The sequence below is a fragment of the Talpa occidentalis genome, unplaced genomic scaffold (assembly GCF_014898055.3).
Source record: "Talpa occidentalis isolate TD23 unplaced genomic scaffold, MPIMG_talOcc4v2.1 talOcc4.5, whole genome shotgun sequence".
Taxonomy (NCBI): Eukaryota; Metazoa; Chordata; class Mammalia; order Eulipotyphla; family Talpidae; genus Talpa; species Talpa occidentalis.
The window spans coordinates 52,532,336-52,553,762 of record NW_023604861.1 but is presented as its reverse complement, the minus strand read 5'-3'; the positions used below and the strand labels follow the sequence as shown (position 1 = coordinate 52,553,762).

The 21,427-nt window shown below is 33.4% G+C and overlaps 1 protein-coding gene across 11 annotated transcripts in view; it reads right to left on the bottom strand.

Annotated features, from left to right (window-relative positions):
• The window catches only part of NBEA (neurobeachin), a 575,782-nt gene that overhangs the window by 292,815 nt on the left and 261,540 nt on the right, over positions 1 to 21,427 (bottom strand). For all 11 annotated transcript variants that reach the window (XM_037527157.1, XM_054701654.1, XM_054701655.1 and 8 more), the window contains 2 exons: positions 7,741 to 7,849; positions 121 to 287 (listed from right to left, as the gene is read on the bottom strand). In XM_037527157.1, the coding sequence (XP_037383054.1) occupies positions 121 to 287; positions 7,741 to 7,849 (276 nt within the window). The remainder of the gene's footprint in view (positions 1 to 120; positions 288 to 7,740; positions 7,850 to 21,427) is intronic.

Below are 21,427 nucleotides of genomic sequence, written 5' to 3'. Positions count from 1 at the left end.
AATCACATATTCTAAATCATTTGAAAAGGTATAGTCATTATTTTTACTTTTTTTTCTTTTTTTACTTTTAATTATTATAATTACACATGAATTATTCACTTTTAATTTGTTATAACTCACCTATGAGAAACTGCTCCCCACGCACCATGCTTATTTGTGAGAATATTAAGGATTTTCTGCTTCAGTTGATTTGCTGTTACATGATCTCTATGCTTAGCAGCACTAATAAGATGATCACACATTTTTTCTTCTTCTCTTCTATCAGCAGCATATTGAGCACACTGCGACTATGAAAAAACAAAACAATACATAATGATAAATTTCTACCATATTTAAGTAAGAAATGTTATGTAACCTTAAATTCAAAGGTAATAATTATCAATTCAATTTTTAAAATTCAGGTAATATAAACTTTTCAAAGTTCATTCTAAAATGTATATTGTCACCTCACAAACTATTAAAAATGTGTTCTATGTGTTTATACATACAGTGTATGTAAAATAATTAATATAATGATAAAGTAATTTAAAAATCTTAAGTTTCCTTCCAATCTGAATCCATATTTTAATATATTCAAAAATAATCATTTCAGGGCTTCCCTGGTGGCGCAGCAGTTGAGTGCTGGGTTACAAAGCTGCCCGCAGCCTCTGCGGCGCCAGTTCAATCCCCGGCTGCTCCCCGGCCACCGAAGGAGGGGCCCACATGGCGCGCAGACCCTCCTGCCACCCGCTGCTCCCCTCAACAGTGTACTTCGGTCCTTCTGCCTGCTCTGCTCCCTGCTCTGGCTCTGGTGAATTCTCTCACCCTCCCGCGCTTCTGACTGTACCCAGTGCATGTATAAACAAAACAAACAAATAAATAAATAAATAAAAAACATGCCTCTATTAAAAAAAAATAACCATTTCAAAAACAAAAATGGTTTCTTCAGTATAAACATATTTCCTATTTTAACAAGTATAGTATGTATCTCAATTGAAATTAAAATTGTTGCTAACTTGCCATTGCAGTTTCTCCATTTTATAAATGGCAATGTGATGAAAACAAAAAGTAGTGATTTAAGACTCTAGAAGCGATACTGGAACAAAACCAGGCACATACCAATGAAATAGAATAGGGAGCCCAGAAATAAACCCACGCAAATATGGACATTTAATCTTTGGCAAAAAAGTCACACCCATATATTAGGAAAGAAAAGTCTTTTTAACAAATGAGGCTGGAAAACTTGGACAGCCACGTGCAAAAAAATAAAGCTGTATCATTAACTCCATACACAAAACAATTCAAACTGGACTAAAGACTTGTATATAAGAACTGAAATTATAAAATAGATTGAAAACATATAGGTGATATGCTCCTGGACATGAATTGCCAAGAAGTATGTGCAGTTCAACTCCAATATCAACTCCAATGGCAAGAGAAACAAAAACAGAAAAATGGGACTGTATCAAACTAAAAAGAGTTTGGGCCCAAAAATAAATTACCATTTTTTAAAGGCAATGGCAATCTACAAACTAGGAGAACATATCTGTACTTCACATATGTGACAAGGGGTTAATTTTCAAAATATAGAAAGAACTAATACAATTAAAATAATCAATCAAAAATGGTAAAAATATCGAAATAAACACTCTCCAAAGGAGATATTAAGATGGCCTATAGGAACATGAAAAAAATATTCGATATTATTTAATATGTGCGAAACACAAATCAAAACCACAATGCATTTTCACCTCACCTCTGTAAGAATGGCCTATATCTGGGAAAAACAAATGTTGAGGATGTGCAGTATAATGGAACTCTCAACAACTGTTACTGTGTATACAATTGGGTGCAGCCTCTTTGGAGATTCCATTAAAAAAAAAGGAAATAGTAAATGATCCAGCAATATAACTGCAAGGAATTTACCCAGTGAATTTCAAAATACTAATACAAAAAGATTTATATATTCCTATGTTCACAGCAAATTATTTACAATAGCCAAGACATGAAACCAACCTAAATTTCCATTGACAGATGACTGGATAAAGGAATGTGGACTATACATTCAATGGAATACTAAGTTGTTAAACATATGAAACAGTGCTTTTTGGGATAAAAATGTATGAATCTTGAGGTGATAAAAGCTAAGTAAAATAGTTACTGCAGGGTCTCAGCCTTTTGTAGAATGTACAAAGGGAAAACAAAAAAACTATGAATTATGAATAATAGTTTTTAAGTGATGGAGTAGGGAGAGCTATGAAGGGACAGAGGATTATGCTAGGGCTTTGGTGGAAAGTGAGCACAACATGTTCACATAGGAGGTGTGAAGCTGTATTCCCTAAATTATATAGTTATATAATCTAGTGGTAAATCAATAAACCAGAGACACACTATGGGTGGGGGAGGGAGGAGGGAGTAGGATCAAAACAAAGGGGGGGTGGGAATTGTGTGGGGACTATAACCAAATGAAAGTGCATACATTGTGCAAAAATGAAAAATGATGTAAAATATATAAAATTAAAAAATAATAAAAATAAATTAAAAAAGAAAAAAACAAAAAAAATATTGTATTCAATTTTTTAAAAAAAGATTTATTTATTTATTTATTTATACAAGCACTGGGTACAGTCAGAAGTGCGGGAGGGTGAGAAAATTCACCAGAGCCAGAGCGGAGAGCAGAGCAGGCAGACTGATGAAATACACTGCTGAGGGGAGCAGCAGGCGCGGCAGGAGAGGTCTGCACGCCATGTAGGACCCTCGCAGGTGGCCAGGGAATGAACTGGCACTGCAGAGGCTGCATGCAGCTTCGCAGCCCAGCGCTCAACCGCTGCGCCACCAGGGGAGGCCCTACTGTACTCAATTTTATATATATGTAAAATGAGAAGGTAATACAAAATTTTCCCTATATTCTCTCCCAACTGTAAAATTTAGTATGCTCAAAGTTCTTATATCATAACTATTATTTTATTCTCATTTTCCCTATCTTCATAATAATCATTCATTCTGTCAGCTATCTGCACTCATGCTCATCGATATAGAAAACAGCTAATCTCTTTGAGTATCAAAAAGGTCCAATACAAACATGAAGATAAACATTTATTAATATAAGCTTGGTATTTTGTATAATAATTTTATTCAGGGTGGGCTGACTGTAAGTTTCAACATTACCAAGTATGTAATACACTATAACTACGAAGAAAAAAGATCATACATCTATAAAATTACGCGTACTAAAAAAATACAATAACAAGTTTATATTCATATTACTATGTAAAACTCTATTTCACGGAAGGTATATGAACATATCCTTCCTAGTGAGTGACAGAGACTACACTGCAATCAACTCTTTCAGAAAAATAACTGTACAGTAATCTAAGAAGGATTAATTCATTTTCCAATTTATCTTTTTGTACAGGGAATCACCAATTAGTACAATGAACTGCTTCCATAATGAGGTTAATATTTCATTAGCCCACTGGAGAATAAAATTAAATTTTCATTTTTCTTTCTTAACAATTATAGTGGTTAACTAAACTTAACTGTGAAGTACCCATCTTGAATTAAATATACTTTTACACTTAATTACGTGCTTATATGGGAGATAGAAAAATTCATAAAAAAAAGTCTTACTAAAATGTCATGACTTTTATAAAATATTTTATAATTTAAAAGTGATGTGTTGGCAAACTACAAATATCACACACATCACTCACTGCATTTACTAATATAGCTCTAACCCATAAAGAACAAATGCAAAAATTAGGGTTAAAAAATTCACATTTATAAAGAAACAATAATATTCTCAAAATGAAATTTACTCTAGTATTTATTCATGTATACATAATTTAAAAAACAACTTCTTTTATTCTTCTTTGCCTCTTAGCCATGCATCCTCAATAAGGATGATCTCATCTCCATTAGGGTAGAGTGTGGTTTAGGGGTAGTGTAAAAAAATCTTTTTATGTATATAACACAGAAGAATATACATACATAAACAGAAATGCAGCATAGTGGTGATAATACAATTTCACTGGGGTGATGATTAGATGAAAACTGTCTAAAAAGATTCCTTAGGGAGGCAATAATGAAAAAAAGAATTAAGAAACATTATCCTTAGCTTAACATTACCTTGGTTAATTATGTCTAAATCTCATAACTAATATCTACTTGCTTGAAAATTTACTTTAAATGTTTTCACATGATGAATATCAATTATGTTGATATTCCCACAAAAATCTTGATTTCTTAGTAGAAACATGATTGACTCAAATTGATCCTACAGGGAATTCAGTTAATATTCTAAATCTCTAATTCTCATGTACTAACATAAGTTGAAAGTTAATTGAATATTCTTATTTTTTTTTGAGTTCTGACATATCTTATACCTAAACATATACTTCAAAGAGCAAATAACTCAACTTTTTTTTGCCTTCTAGATAACAGTATGATACATTGATAAGTATCCAATGTTATTTACTGTTGGATAATTTATTGGACAAACATTTAATATTCAATGTACTTTGATCAAAGTTTAAAATATTTAGTGTTTATTTCAAAATAAGTTTGTTGGAGTATCATATGACAGGTGACAATAACAATTTGTCTGCCTCATGTTTTTCAGGTAGTTAAGATCCACTAGATGAGAGAGCTGGCTTACTAAGATCAAAACCTCATCAAAATAAAATTTGTTGGCACCAATTTCCAGGCAAACCATATTTAGTTGCATGTTGCATCAAAAGAACAAAGTGGTGGGGTTACTTATTAATTGCAAGGGCATTGAGAGTCTAACCTAAGTCAAATACCAGATGAAAATTGCTAAAATTGCTGCAACCAATTCTGTTTTATAGAGTGAATGAAGAGAAGTGATTGTTATTTTTAAAACACTGAAAACAGGGTTTTATAGAACAAAGGTGATACAAATAATGACAAAGAGTTACTAACATACCAGGTATATAATAAATATATACACATACATATATATGTGTGTATATGCGTGTGTGTGTGTGTGTGTATCACTACAGGAGAATGATATCACCAAGATGGCAAAAGAGGTTCCTAGCTTCGTTCAAAAGCAGAACATTTAACAGCTGCCCAAAGGGAAACTACACTAAAAGAGTTGTAGCTCAGGGTGAAAATGAAATACTTTTGGGATATTAGAGACCCACATAGATCTGTGTGGTAGAAACAGAGCAGAGTCATCCTTCATTGAAAGGAGGCACATGGAGAGAAATGCCTGGAGGTCAAGTCAACAGAAAGAGGATACAGATAGATGGCTGGGCTGTCACATCAGCCTAGGATATTAGGGAGGGGAGAACAGAAATAGCATGAAGGCACATAACTTTGAATGAAGGGCAACCATATAGAGGAACTAGGGTGCTCTATATAGGCAGGGTGCCTGGCAAAGAAAAAAAACCAAGAAGACATGCTAGACTGCATTCCTTCTCCCACACCTTCTCAGGGCTGTACTGACCTCATGAAGCACACTGACAGCAAACAGATGCCAAGTCTCAGATATGGAAGCTCAGAAAGGAGGGATATTAGTGGTACCAGAAACAATGAGTCAACCCTCACCCCTAACACATTCCCAATAGTGGCTGGACCCCTCAAGGACCTCCCTTGCCATGCTAAATAAACAACTCCAAAAATATGTCTCAGTACCTACAGATATAAGCAAAGGACAAAAAAAATTAATCTTATAAAACCACAGCACCACCTGCTGGAAACATAAAAGTAGCTCAACTCTCTCAGTTACTGCTATAAATATTTAAAAAGAAATAAGAGAAATTTAAAACAGCAAAATGGAAAGACAAAAAATTATAAAACATTCTCCTGAAGCATTAAGTGAATATGACAACACAAAGACAACAAATTCTCCAACATCCAACTACAAAGACATGGAAGATTTTATTTCCCTCAGCAGATAGAGAATTCAAATTTTCTATAATAAACAACAATGGACACTGGTCCAACTCCTTAACTTAACAGAAAATAGTATGGAAGTTTCTCAAAATAATACAAGTAGATCTACCATTTGTCCACCAATTCCACTCCTGGGTAGTTAACTGCAAAAATTAAAAAAAAAAAAACAAAACCAAACACTAATTCAAGAGGTGTATGCATTCATATATTCATTATGGCACTATTTACAATAGCAAGTTATGGAATCAACTTAGGTACCCAATGACAGAGAGTGGATAAAGAAGATGTGGCTTATATACGTAATGGTATACTATACAGGTACAAAACAAAATGGAATTTTGCCATTTGTTTTAACAAGGATAGAATTGGAGGGGATTATGTTAGGCAAAAATAAATCACAGGGCCTCCCCTGGTGGCACAGCAGTTGAGCGCTGGGCTGCGAAGCTGCCCGCAACATCTGCAGCACTGGTTCAAACCCTGGCCACTGGCGAGGGTCCCACATGGCGTGCAGACCTCTCCTGCCGCGCCCACTGCTCCCCTCAGCAGTGTATTTCGTCAGTCTGCCTGCTCTGCTCTCCCCTCTGGCTCTGGTGAATTCTCTCACCCTCCCGTGCTTCTGACTGTACCCAGTGCTTGTATAAATAAATAAATAAATCTAAAAAATAAATAAATTGCAAAAGGAAATACAATTACAGTATGATTTCACTCATATGACATGGAATATAGAGAAACAAAGCAAACAAAACCAAATCCTAGAAATCCGACTGGAATTGAGTCTTTCAGAAGAGAGAATAATGGCTAGAGAGCAAAGTTGGGAGGGGATCCAATAGGTTGGTGGAGGATTATTGGTGCTTCGTCGGTGGGAGTGGTGTGGTAGCATATAGCTGAAAAGGACTGAACCTATACTCCTAAATCATATACAGAGCTCCATACCAACATTACCTCAGTAAAAATTAATACAATTAAATGAAAGAAACTAAAGGAATAAAAGAAAATGAAACTCTATTAAGAAGAACGGAAATAATGACAACCAGAATACAAATCAATAAAATAAAAACCAAGAATATTACAAAATCTATTTTTGGAGAGCAATAAAATAAAGCGCCAGAATGAATAAGAGAAAAAGTCAGAAAATACAAATTACCATTTCAAAAGTAAGAGTGGTGACAGCAATATTGATTTCACAGATGGTAAAAGGAAAATAAGAAAATAGAAATTCAATGCTTAGATAAAATAAACTCAATGTCCTTTAGCTTTAGCATATAAAATTGAAATGATAGTAAATTTAACCTCTATCCAAGGTAATTGCAGGAATTTTTAATTATTATATTTATATATATTTAAATATATACCCACATGTAATATAGAATAATAGTTGAATTATTAATAAAATATCAATTATGAAAATAAAATACAAACTAAAATGATCGTTGGTCTCTCTAAAAATGGATATATTAATAAATAATCAACTACTAAATGTTTGGTAAAGTTGAGTTTGTTTATGCTATATCCATAATCTATGGTGTATAAACTATTAGCTGAAAAATCACTGAAGTAATTGCTTTAGAAAATTTTGCTTTTCTTTTAGAATAAGATAGAATAACTCTGTCTAACAAGTGGTCAGTTACAGGATAGAGGGGAATCTCTTCATGTTGTAAGTGAGGTGAAAATAAACTAGTGCCCTATCTCTAACAGTTATAAAGCTATTTCAAAAAAAAAAAAAAAAAAAAAAGAACTGAAATGCCTTCAATGAAGCTTTTCTCCTACGTAAGGTAAAGTTACCATCTGTGACTGGTGACTTGTAACAGAAAAGCATAACTTAACCTGCTCCCAAAACCTTACCTCAAACTCTGCATGTTTATGTACATCCTCAGCTCTCTGTCTGTTCAAAATAAATTCAGCTTCATTTGCAACACGAACTATATGATCCTTCATAGCATGGCACAGCAATCTGAAAAGAAAAACACCTTTAGGATTATTATTTTTAATAATTTTGATTAATTCAACGCTGTTCAACAACCAAATTTCAGTATTTCAAGCATTAATTATGAACAAATTTTAGATAAAGGTATATTATAAAATTGTAATGATATAATTCAATGATAGTTTGTAGGATAAATAAAGATTGGTCAGAATTTTACGCAGCTGGCTGTGGCTATCACCAGCAGCCTTGATTGTACTAATGCAGGAGATGCTTGGAAGCATGGGCTGGAAACGCATGCCTGATGGTGGACAGCCTGGAGGCTGAGGCTATATGATGGCAGAAAATGGAATGGTGGAACACCTATGAGAGAGAGGTCCCAAAGAGTAAAGATTCACCAGGGGCTGGGAGTCCTGCCAGTCTCCTAGCCACCCCTAGGCCTTGCCAGCCTGTGGGGTTTCCCCATAACAGTTGGTGTAGAAGAACATTAAAGCCTGAAAAAGCAACTGAGGGCTCCAGTACTCTCCTTTACCTGTCTCCCAAATCAATAGAGAACCTGCCCTGGGTCTTGCTGACACTATACATTTGTAACAGAAATATGCTATAAAACTGGTACAGCAATATTGTTAATTAAGTACAGTATATGTTGGGAATTATTTGGGTAAATAAAGTTAGCTGATGAAATAAAAATTAAAGCCATTTGACAAATTATTTAAAGATGGCTAAAACTACAGAATTTACTGTCTTGGAAGTAAATTTTCACACATTAGCTAGATGACTATTAGGAAATGTGTAGATTAGTACTTGAATCAATGCAGAGATAGAAGTAAATGCCATTTAAATTTCATTTAAATGGTAAAATTCTAAATTCTAAGATGATGCTGCAAGGAAATAAAGTTTAGAAAATGTAACCATGGGGAAAACTTTTTAATAATAAAAATTATTAGAACATTCAAGTTGATTTTTAAAAATGCAATAAAATATAAGGTAAAAAGCTTTGCACAATAACCCCTTTTCACCTGATTTAAAACCTCAACAGGCATTCATTATTTAGTCTCTTGCATAAGTTTTCAAACTTTTAAGATACCATATATTAAACAAAATGCAAATATATTCTTTTCTGTTCTTTGTAACACCTAGTATATTATACAGTTTTCTCTGTATCTAGTTTTTCCCACTTAGTAATACATGTTGGAGAGCTTTTCATAGGTACACACAGGGAGGATTCTTTATACTTCTTCTGTAGCATGGAGCAGAAGGTTATTTTATTTTTTATTTTTTTAAAGATTTATTTATTTATTTATACAAGCACTGGGTACAGTCAGAAGTGCGGGAGGGTGAGAGAATTCACCAGAGCCAGAGCGGAGAACAGAACAGGCAGACTGACGAAATACACTGCTGAGGGGAGCAGCGGGCATGGCAGGAGAGGTGTGTCACGCCATGTGGGACCCTCACCAGTGGCCGGTGATAGAACCGGCCCTGAAGAGGCTGCGGGCAGCTTCGCAGCCCAGTGCTCAACTGCAGCGCCACCAGGGGAGGCCCCAGAAGGTTATTTTAAACGATGGCCACAGAATATCTCCTAAGCTATAAACCCTTTTACTGTGTGATTTTGTTAAGGATCCACCATAAAGGGCTTTTTGTTTGTTTTCTCCCTTAAATATACTTGGTCACTTCTTATGACCAACACAAAGCAACAGATGTGATGTTCTATGACTGCTGAGAAAGGGCATAAAGTGCCTTACAACTTTTCCCCTTCTTTCATGGAACTTTCTTCTAGAATCTGCTGTGATGCTGAGAGAAGCTCATGTCAGGTGGCGAGCCTCCAGGAGGAGAACAAAGGTGCTCAATCTCCCAAGTCTTGAGGGAGTTCTCCTGCCCAGTCAGTCTTGCAGGTAACTTCAGTACCAGATCAGACCACATGAAGCAAAAAAAATGCTTATCACAGCTCAAACCGTGAGTATCATGAGCGATTAAAAGAAACAATTAAAATGGTTGCTGGTTTTAGCAACTTGATGCTGATAGATGAAAATGATATTAATAATCTTACTAGCACAACACCATTTATTTCTAGGCAATAAACTAGGTAGTTTACACATAGGCATTCTTACAAGAACACTTAGGTATATCTCATATTATTCATTTTTATACACATGAAAAACAAGGCTTAGAAAAATTATAGATTTTACCTCAGTTCATGATTCTTATTATTCCAGTAATTCCTTATTTTACATTTCATCTTCATTAATAAATGGTATTTCAAAAGTTAAAACTATCAAATTGTGTTTACTTCTGTCATCCGTTTTTGTATGGCATTTTAAAATTCTTTTGATTTTGATGATTATAAGCAATAATTATGACTTTCACATCTTCAAATACTCTCTTGCAAAAAGCAATTACTGTTTTTTTAAAAATCAAAGTACACATGACAGTTAACTTTAAAATGTGCTGGGTTTCTCTTAGAGGGCAAATTTATGACATATTTTCAGTTCTTTTACCTATGTCTTTCTAAAATTTGTTTTGGACACTCATTTATTCATGGTCCAGTTTTTCTTTCCCTAGATTTTAAACAAGACTATTTTCAAGATTGCCATTCTTTATTTTCAATGCTCATTACTGAAATATATCATGATTTTTTTTCTTTCCAAAGTTGTCATAAATTTCAATCAGAATGGAATAGGTTTAGCATCCCTTTAACTTTTTTAATTTACTAAATACCAACTATACAGAGTAATTCGCTTCATGAAATTCTTCATAGCATGTTGTAGAAAAACTGGTGAATGGTCTATATTAAAATTTGAAATGTAAATTGAGTAGCACTGAATCCAAGATAGCTTTCAATGGAAATCTTTCCAAAATCCATGCCTGGTCTGACATAGATTTAATTACTCCATGATGAGATTTGAGTTAAATAATAACTCTCTCTCTGGGACAGCAGGAACTCCTGGCAGTGTAACAGAAGCACCACTAAAACCTTGTCTACGGCAGCATAGGAGGAGAGACATCGCCTGGGAATGTACAGCAGTAATTGCTCATGTCACTGGAGAGAATATTGTCTACTTTCATCACAGGAATTAAAAACATAAATTATTCAAAAAATGCAAAGATTAGGGAAATCTGTTAGAAACCGTAATTCTTAGGGGAAAAGGCTTAATGTCCTCTATAAATAATGACAGAGGTCAAACAATCAGAGTCTTAATCTCAATTGCTGAGAAAGTTAGAAAAATAAAAGAAAGCTAAAGAAAGACTATAATAAATGCAATTTATTAACTTTTGATGAAATCATTGGTCTATATTTTATATATCTAAGGCTTCAAAAAGGATGTGAGATGTTGGTACTCAGTTTTATGGCTTTGTCTAGTACATGAAGGTTGAAGAAAGCCAGAAAAGAAATCTAATATGTGCAAATTAGTGCAGATTATGAAACTTAAATAGATTAACAGAAAACAGCAGGAAGACAGAAGCTCAGGGTCTGGCTGGTTAATAGGTACTATTCCCAAGAGCAAAAGGATGGATTGGCAAAGTTAAGAGGCTTGATGGCAGAGAAGGGGGTTGGGTAGGAAAGATACTTGTTTCACAAACACCAGTGAAATTGTATCAATTATCTGGAAGTCTGTTCTCCTATCTCTGAACTTAAGACATAATCAACTAATGCCGTTGTTTTATTTCCATGCAGAGAAGGCATCTTCTCATCTGCTTACTGTCATTCTGAGTGACTGAGTGACATCATTATCCATGTGGAAAACCATTCACCACAGTAGCCGACAATTCCCTGAAATTTTCAGATCTGAAATCTCTACAATGAATCTTCAAATTCCACTTCACTTCAGGTAACCACTCTCCTGGTTATAATCAGCTTGACTTCTTAAATCTTTAAGCCCCAATAATCTACCCTCTCTTCACAACCTCCTATGCCTAACTGTTCTTTCTCTTCGTCACTGAGTCCCTCCCTGGCTTCAGCAAAAACTTTTGACTTTCTCTAACTTCCACTTCTTCAATCTTTCTCTTTTCTTAATTCTTCATTCATTGTCCAGATACACCTGTTTTCCTATCAAACTTGCAAGGCAGAAGTCCCTATTTTAACTCTTACCAACATCTTCATGCAATTCCTGCTACATTTGATGAAAAAAATAGGCAACCCTAGATGAAGACCTCTGTCTCCCTTCTCAGTTTCTAATTTTTGGACTCTTGGGGAAACTCACAAAACCAAATTTTAGAGAAGATGGGGTTGGTGATTTTTTTCTTCACGGCCAATTTGTTTTACTCAGGTTTCAGAGATGGCAGAAATGTCCAACTATCCTAACCTCAGTCACTTAAAATTTTTCTTAAAAACAACAACAAAAAAACCCCCTATATTCATTTGGAAATATATTTATATTTATTTGGGTACATATTTATTTGGTGTGTATATGTGTGTGTGTGTAAAATACACACATTTTAACTACTCTATTGCACTTTGTGTTGATCACTCTTGCTTCCTCAACACATTTATCTGTGTAAGTATATTATGTTGTTGCTCAGATTTTCTTGACTGTTTATATGGCTCCTAAATAAATCACAGGTTTCTGTGTTCTTTTTCAGATTAAGAAAATCTTCTTTTAGTCATAGTTTGCTAAGAACATTTTTTAATCAAGAATGTTGAATCCTATTCACTGCATCTGTACCTTCTAAGATGATCATAAAGATTTTCACATTTAATGTTAATAACATTTTTTTTTCAAAATTAAGAAGTTATTTTTTTGAAGTAACACTGCATTAAGCTTTGTATAAATTTCAGGTGTGCATCATTTTAAATCAACACCTGTATATATTTCATTAAGTTCACCAGTACTGTTATCACTTACTGTCAATTGACCCCTTTTACCCAATAGTTTTATTAATAGTCTTATTAACAAATATTTTACTATTAATTTTTTTCTTACATCGTTGTAGACCCCATAGTTCATAGTATCACCTATGAAGCATCACCATATTATCTTGTGTTCATTCCTCCCTCTTTCACTTAGAATATTCTTCAGTTTCATTCACACTGTTAAACATATCAGAGTACTTTGTTTTTAAGACAAAGTAATATTCCATTTTATGTTCATATCATATTCTATTTACCCATTCAGTTAATGGACATTTGGGTTGTTTCCACTTTTTCGTTATTAGGAATATGACCTGAGAGCATTCCTACTTCTTGAGGTGCAATTTATAGCTAGAAGGGGGGACCCTGGAAAACCTCTCTACCACCTGTAAGACCCATGCATCAAAGAGTGTACTAAAGACATGACTGTTCTACATTGTAAGGTAACTGAGCTTTTATATAAGTATTCATTCACTTTTCCATCCACTGAATGTGACTTTGAGATCATCCTTTACTAAATTAACTACCAAGTTTTATCAATTTTACTTCCTTAAAATATTTTAGTCTGTTTATTCCATTAACACTGCTCAATCATCTCTCATGAGGACAACGGTTGCCTAACTTTTCTCCTTTTGTAAATCTTCCATCCTTCAATATATTTTCACTTGTCATTAATATTTAAATGTAAATGTTTATCTATAATCAACAAAATAGCAGTCAAACATATATAGATGCCTTCTCTAACCTAATTTGCTACCATTTTAACATAGCCTATGTTCCAGAAAAATCTGTAGTTCCTTTAATAAGTCATGCTATTACAGAACCTTTAAATATGCTATTTCTACTTCTTGTAATCTGTAACACGTCTAATACAGCAGCAAAATCTCCCAATTTCTCAAAAGTATTCTGGACATTTTAATATGGATTCATTTTTTTTTTAAGATTTATTTTAAAGCCGGGGTACAGGCCAGATGCGCAGGAAGGTGAGAGGATTCACCAGAGACAGAGCGGGGAACAGAACAAGCAGACTGATGAAATACGCTGCTGAGGAGAGCAGCGGGCAAGACAGGAGAGGTCTGCTCACCATGTGGGTTGCTCCGAGGCCGCAGGGATGGAACCAGCACTGCAGAGGCTGTGGACAGCTTCACAGTGCTGCGCTCAACTGCCTGTGCCACCAGGGAGGCCCTAATATGGATTCATTTTAATATGGATCACATTGCTTATGTTTTTCCTTTATTTTCTATGTACAAATTCTCCCTCTTTTAGACTGTGAAAATCATTAAATGAGGCATGATGTTTATTTATCATGTAGCCAACATGATTTTTGCACGGGGCCTGTTATAACATATGAACTCACCGATATCATAAGGAAAATGGAAAAATAACCAAATGAATAAATGAGGAGAGGCAAATAAATATAATTTTAGTGATAAATTAGCTTCTTAACACTATAGAGTTCTATGATTCAGTGAGATCACAGAAAATTAGGTAAATCAAAATATCACAAAACTTAGCAGTATCTATTACAGAACATTTTCTTCTTGCAGCATGTATACATCGTAGGAAGTGAATGAAATGGTCTTCATCTTCTAATGGAAGTTTATTTCTCCAAAGAAATAGAAAAAGTAAACACTGTTCACTCCTATTCTTTCATTCATTCCTGTTCTAAAACAGAGTTATGGGTATAGGAAAACCATGAGACAAAAAACATTCCTTTCCAAATGGAACAGATAGTCACAAGGCAAGTTCTGATGATTTAGAAACCATTCAATTTTATGCAGTTAGTTATAATTTCAGTTGTTTGTCTTTGACCTGAGACTCTAAAACCTTGAATTTTAAATAATTAATTTCTGTAATTTGATGAAAGAAAAAATCAATAGAAAAAGCAGTATGTGAAGCTAGACAAATTAGTTTTCTACCATCTATAGATGAATGAGGGGACAAAATCAAGAATTAGTTTTATATTTAAATTCTGACTTTTATTAGCATTATGAACTTATACAGATAATTTTCTGTGTCCTAATTTTAGTTTTCTAATTAGAATATGAAAGTGTACTATTTTGCTGGAGAAACAGTAAACTAGAGAAAAAGTGTCTCCCAAACTATAAGATTACATTGTAAGATCCCAATTTATTCAGTCAAGAAGATAGACTCTGGAAGTGAAATGGCCCATAGTGTAAGAACAGATATCACAACTTGATGTTACCTCCTTTGGCCCTAAAATCTCAAAAGGAAGGCTGCTAGTGCCACTGTATTGTGGTGTGTGGTAGACCCAGAAAAGTACATTTCCCCCCCACTCCAGAGTTAAGTCCTTCAAGACATTTTAAAAATTTGGAAAACAAAGTGTTTATTTTTAAAATACAAAATTAACTTTGGAAAAACTTCACAAGTTTCAGAGTCTATTGATTTTGAACCAATCTAGTGCTAAGAAATATTCTTCACCTGATTAAAAATAAAACACCTTGTTGTCCCTGAGAAATATATCTCTAACACTAATTTTCCTGAATTCCCCCAAACCACATTTTCTTTAAGCAGGGAAAACATTTTACCTCATAGGGCTGTTATGAGGAGTACATGAGAATACTTGTCAATTTTTTTTTCATATACTCAGCACCCAAATATGGTAGCTTACTTTTTAGAAAAGTACATATTAAGACACTTGTTATCTTTAGATATCTTTCCTTAGGAAAAAAAATTAGCAGATCTTTTGAGTTCTGTATCGGGCTGTGGTAGGACTTCAAACTAATTCTAAATACTCATAACCCAAGCTTGTAATTTAGTGTGGAAGTTTAGATGAACTATACTTAATATTAATCAAACTATTTTTTTTAACTGTGATTCATTTCACTCAAGTTTTTAAGTTGCAAAATGTAAAGATTAGAAAACTAGGCCAAGAGTGGTGGTCAATGTAGGACATTTTGAGTCTTTCTATTGATACTGACAAAAGGAATGTGGAAAACAGACACTAGAGACTTAAAAATCTCTACATATGGTTGTTAGGGGAAAATATATATTATAAAAACTTAGTCTCTTAAAATACTAAATCTTTCACATAGGATAAAATCTATCAATTATTCATGGCTTTAGGCCAACTGATTATATGAAAATCCTTTATACATACCAACACTTGATTCCTAATAGATTCACTATGGAAATTAAGATTTTCATTGGGGAAAAGTAGAGAAAAGAAGATAAACAGAAAGGACAATTTTGAAGTTTTAGATTGGTATGTGAGGACTAGATGTGGAAGGTAAACAGGCATCAAAAGAGAAGGAGGGGTGAAGAGAGGGAATTAGCACTAGTTGAAAACCTCCCTTTTCCCATGTTAAGCTTAGGAACTAAGTAATTGTGTTAGATGAAAAACAAGAATCCACATATTAGCATTTCATTTTCTTATCACTTATATTTGTAGATTCAAAGATCTTACAACCCCAAATACATAAAAATAGAATGTTACATTTACCTACCATGAACCTAAGCAATTACTATATTTAAAAGCAACTGCTATATTTAAAAGCAACATGAAAAAATTACTTAGCGTATGACTATATTTTGGTTGCTGGCCATCGGTAAAGATGGTGATAATTTTACATAGCTGGCAAGATGACTGAAATAAATGTAATAAAACTAAAATTTTGGTATCCATTAAAGATACTGATCACCTATAGAACATACTAACGATAGTGATGTTAAAAGTTCCACCCAGGGATTCTGATTCCAAAGTCTGAGGTGAGACTAGCACCTACATGTTTAATAAACATCCCTTATGCTACTGACACACATTGAAATTTGAAGATCACTGAGTTAGAAAACACATTGTGAATGATGATAAAGCCTGTATTTGATTTCTTAGTTGGCTTTATTCAGATGCATAGTCACAACATCTTTAGTAGCTTAGAAAAAACATTAGAAAAATTATGAGGAACACATACTTATACTAAAATGTTAGACTAAAGTTATTTTAGTTTCCTGGTATCCTAATACTAGTTCAGTTACTGTATGAAAAAAGTCGTATCTCTTCAGTTTTATGGTGAAGACACATGGGGAGTTACTCTTCACTTGTACATAGGCCAGAAAAGTCAATTTATGGCAAATGTCTCACTTTAATCCTGTTTAATCTCTTTAGTGATAGTGTATATATTTTTTAAAGATTTATTTATTTATGCATACAAGAGCTGGGGTACAGGTCAGAGGTGTGGTGGGTAAGAGGATTCACCAGAGATAGAGAGAGGAACAGAACAGGTAGATTGACCGAAGTACACTTCTGAGGGGAGCAGTGGGCAAGTCAGGAGAGGTCTGCTGCGCCATGTGGGTTGCTCCCTGGCCAGCTGGGGAATCAAACTCGTGCTGCAGAGGCTGTGGACAGCTTCATAGGTTGAGTCTTAACCTCCTGTGCCACGAGGGAGGGCCCAGTGATAGTGTATATTTTTGACTCTTCCACATAAGAGTAATTTCAGCAAGCTACTGCCTTTAGGATAATTTAGATAACTTATCCATCCTATAGTATATATGGCTTCTGAAATCACTGCTCTTGGAATAGGACACATTAAGATTGCTTCAAGATACACAGACAGAATAGTGTTTTTCAAATGGTGCCTCAAAATAAAATATGAGAAATGTATTTTACATTATAATCCTACACACCTACACAATAAATGTCTCAACGAACAATATGTATTTGAACAATAGGCAACAGCCAATTATTTTTTAACATTATTTCCTATTTTTTCAAATATTGTTAATGACTCATAAAATTGACTTGCTCATAGTCAATAGTTTCAAAAAATAGTGGTCTGAAGAGTTAAGCTATTTTTAAGCTTAACTCCAGGTTAAATAATCAAGCTCTGGTCTGAAATCATAGGATTCTAAATAAATAGCTGAAAGATGTTATGTCTAAGGGAAGAAAAGCCAATGATAATAGGCGTGTAAAGTCTGAGAAGTAATGGAATAGGGTCTGTGTTGAGACAAACTGGCTCAAGATGTGCCACTGACAAAAGGAAAGAATACTTACTACAAGTCATTTTTTTTTCCATATAATTTCTCCTAAAAGGAGTGGAGAAATATGGACTAATGGTGTGAAGAAAAAAAAAAAGAAAACTGACAATTCCTTGGGAGCAAATGAGGCATAATAGCACAGTGACAAAAACGCCATGAAGAAACATGTAATTTAGGAAGTCTCTTTGGTCACTGCCCCGTGCTCTTCTGTGCTCCCTCAGTAATATGTAGTTCCTTTTCAAAGAGCCTGCTAAAGTGTGTTGCATATACTATGAATATGAGTCCCAATAAGAGCTTTTCTCTTGACTAAATATGTAATTCCTCTTTTCTGAATTTACCAGCAGGAATCTAAAAACTAGAGAATAAAGCAATGTAAAATACGTTTCTTTTGGAAAAGAAGAGAGGGAACAAATAATAAACAGCCTTTCTCTTTGATGTTTTGATTGGTATGTAGCACAGTATGCTCTGAGTAGGCCATCACTACCACTCTACCCTATTACTTCTGTGTGCATGAGAGTTTTGTAGAAAATGTGCTATAGACAATGAGGGAGTAGGGACACTTTCATAGTGAGAACTTAGAATATCCATCAGTACTCCTGGAAGAACATATAAGTAATTCTACTTTTCTCAGCTTCCTTTATCTTCAAAACCCTATTCAAATGCCACTTAAATAATAATAATAAAAGCAAATGCCATTTTTCATGTCCTTATTAATGTGCTATAACATTGAGAATTTATTACTTACAGGACTAAGTACATCATAGGTATCATTTTATCTGATTCTTATCTCATTCGACAGCTTATTATATACAGAGTTATACATATGAAGAAAACTAAGGCTTAGAGAGAGTAGGTAACTTGCCCAAAGTCAGAAAAACTGGCAATTCTGTTTGGCTTGTTTGGAAAATATAATCAGTTTGGTGAGGCTTCTAGCAGGGCATTCCACAGACTGAGAAAAGGGATTAGGTGTTCATTCACTCAAGAAGAATTTACTGTGGTAGTAAATTATAATGAAATGTAAGTATGATCTAAGGGTATTCTGGGAATAAATGGAGGCCACTTAATTCAGTGTGGTGAAGTAAAGGTGGTCATATAAGGAAGGTCACATTACAAAGCTGGCATTTAATAAGTAATAGAGTACTACTATAGTTTTTAAAAAATAAGTCAGGTTTATTGAGTTGTAGTTTACATGTAATAAAATTAACTCTTCAAATGCAGTTTGACAAGTTTTGAAAAATGCATATTTCAGGTAGACATCCCTATAATCAAGATTCCCATGACTCAAAATGTTACTTTATGCTATTCCTTGCCATTACAGCAAGCAGTAAAATGTCTCTGTCCCTATAATCTTGTCTTTTCCACAACATTACATAAATTAAATCATATAGCATATCTTTGCTGAGGAATATTCCGTATAATGATAGAGCATATATAGTTTATACATTTACCTCTTGAAGGATATTTGAGTTATTTCTAGTTGTTGGCCATTATGAATAAAGCTGCTGTGAACATTCACATCCATGTTTTTAATATGGATCTAGATTTTCATCTAGAAAATACCTACACTTGGAATTACTGGGTCAGATGGTAAGTATATGTTTTCCAAGTGAGTATATAATTTACCATTGCAATAGCAAGCTTCACATCTGCACTAATGCTTAGTATTGCCAATCGATTAAATTACACGTATTATAGTAGGTATGCAGTACTGTTTCATTATAGTTTTGAATCGCATTATCTAAATGAATAATGATGTGGAGTATCTTTTCATGTGCTGATTGACCATTTGTATAAATTCTTTGGTATAATGTCTTTTCAAATTATTCACCCAATTCGTATTTCATAATTTGTCATTTTATTATTGAGTTGTAAGATTTTATTTTCCTTTTCATTGATCCACTTAGGTATTTTCACACTAGTCCTCCAACTCTGCTCTTTTCCAATTTATTTTGGCTATCCACAGATACTTTGCAATTTCATAGAAATTTAAAAATCAGCCTGATAAGTTCTACCAAAATAAAGATCTGCTAGAATTCTGATTATATTAGTCTGGGGAGAATTAACACCTTAACCATCTAGGTCTTCTGATTCATGAACACAGTACATTTCTGCGTATATTTAAAAAAAATTGTAGAAATATTTTCTATTTTTTACATATTTTATTATGCACCACCCTGAGTAGTACATGTTTTTGATGCTATTATGTTTTAAACTTTATACTTCATGTCATATATATGTTATTATAGTTGATTTTGATACTGATCTAATATCCTGTGACTGTACTAAATTTATTTACTATTTCTGGTATTTTTTTCAGACATCTTAGAATTTTCTATTTGCCTAACTGAACTGGATAAGACTTCCAGTCCATTGTTGAATACATGTGGTGAGAGAAAACATCATTGTCTTATTTCTGAGCTGGGGACGTCATTTCATCTTTCACCACTAAACAGAATGTTAGCTGTTTTTATAGATTCTGTTTGGCATACTGGGTGAGTTTAAGAAGAGGTTTTATCATGAGTAGATGTTGACTCTTTCAAAAGTTTTTCCTACAATTAATACAATATTCATATTTTTTATCTTTTAGTCTATTAACTAGTATGGTATGTCATATTGATGAATATTTTTAATATTAAACCAATTTTGCATTATTTATTTACATAAATATCTCTGATAAAATTCTTTCATATTGTGCTATATTTGATTTGTCAATTTTATTAAGGATTACTGTACCTAGGTTTATGTTGAGTACTGGTTTTTTTTGAAATGCTTTTGGTGATGCAGGATGATGAGTCTCATGAAATGACATGTAAAGCATTAGCTGTTCTTCTAACTTGGAGACTTGGAGTATATTGGTATTGTTTCTGTATAAATATTTAAGTATGTTGTTACCATCAACCCTGTTCTTAAGTAAGTCCATTGTTTATTAACATCGTGATAGGAATGAAAAAATCTAAACTTTGCTATAATGGTTTGTCTGGAAGTCTGATTCATAAGTCTGAATAATGCATTCTAAAATTACTTAAAGCTAAATACCCATTATGATATAGAAATAAATGTTATAAGCTCTATTACCACTACTAATTAAGCAAATTATTGCACATCACTTAAAATTCAGGAAAACTTTTATTATTTAAATAACAAAAAAACTCAGACTATAATTTTAATAAATACAATTATGGCCAAATTTGTTTTATTAGATAATAAAGAGTAAAGATAATTTCTGTTGTTCTATTTCTTAATTTTCATAAACACAAAAAACTAGGACTGATGTATGAAATTTTTGGATCCTATACTCTCTTTCTAAATTTGTTTAGGTCACCTGTCCTAAAATAAGATTACTCTAATCATAACTCTCCACTGGAATAGCTCATTCTCCAAAAGTATTTATAATTTTTTAAGTATAATTCATTTGCACTTAATCATGATTGTCTGTGACATTTTAAACTGTTTATTTTTTCTACATTTAAATCTTAATACTCAATTATAAATGTATTTTACAAATACATGTAAAATGCATTTGTGTCACTGCTAAAACTAATGAGAATTTTATGAGTATTTATTCATGGCTTTCTTCATGTCTTATAATTATAGGGGTATTTGTAATTAAAAAATATAAAATTTTCTTTATACTTTTCCAGCTTGAACTGTGGCACTTTGACATACATCTTACAAAAGAAGTATTTTGGTTTTGTAAATGTTAGTCTATGCAACAATAATTGAGCAGTAAAAATTACCTAGTCTTCTCACATTACCAACAAGGCAAA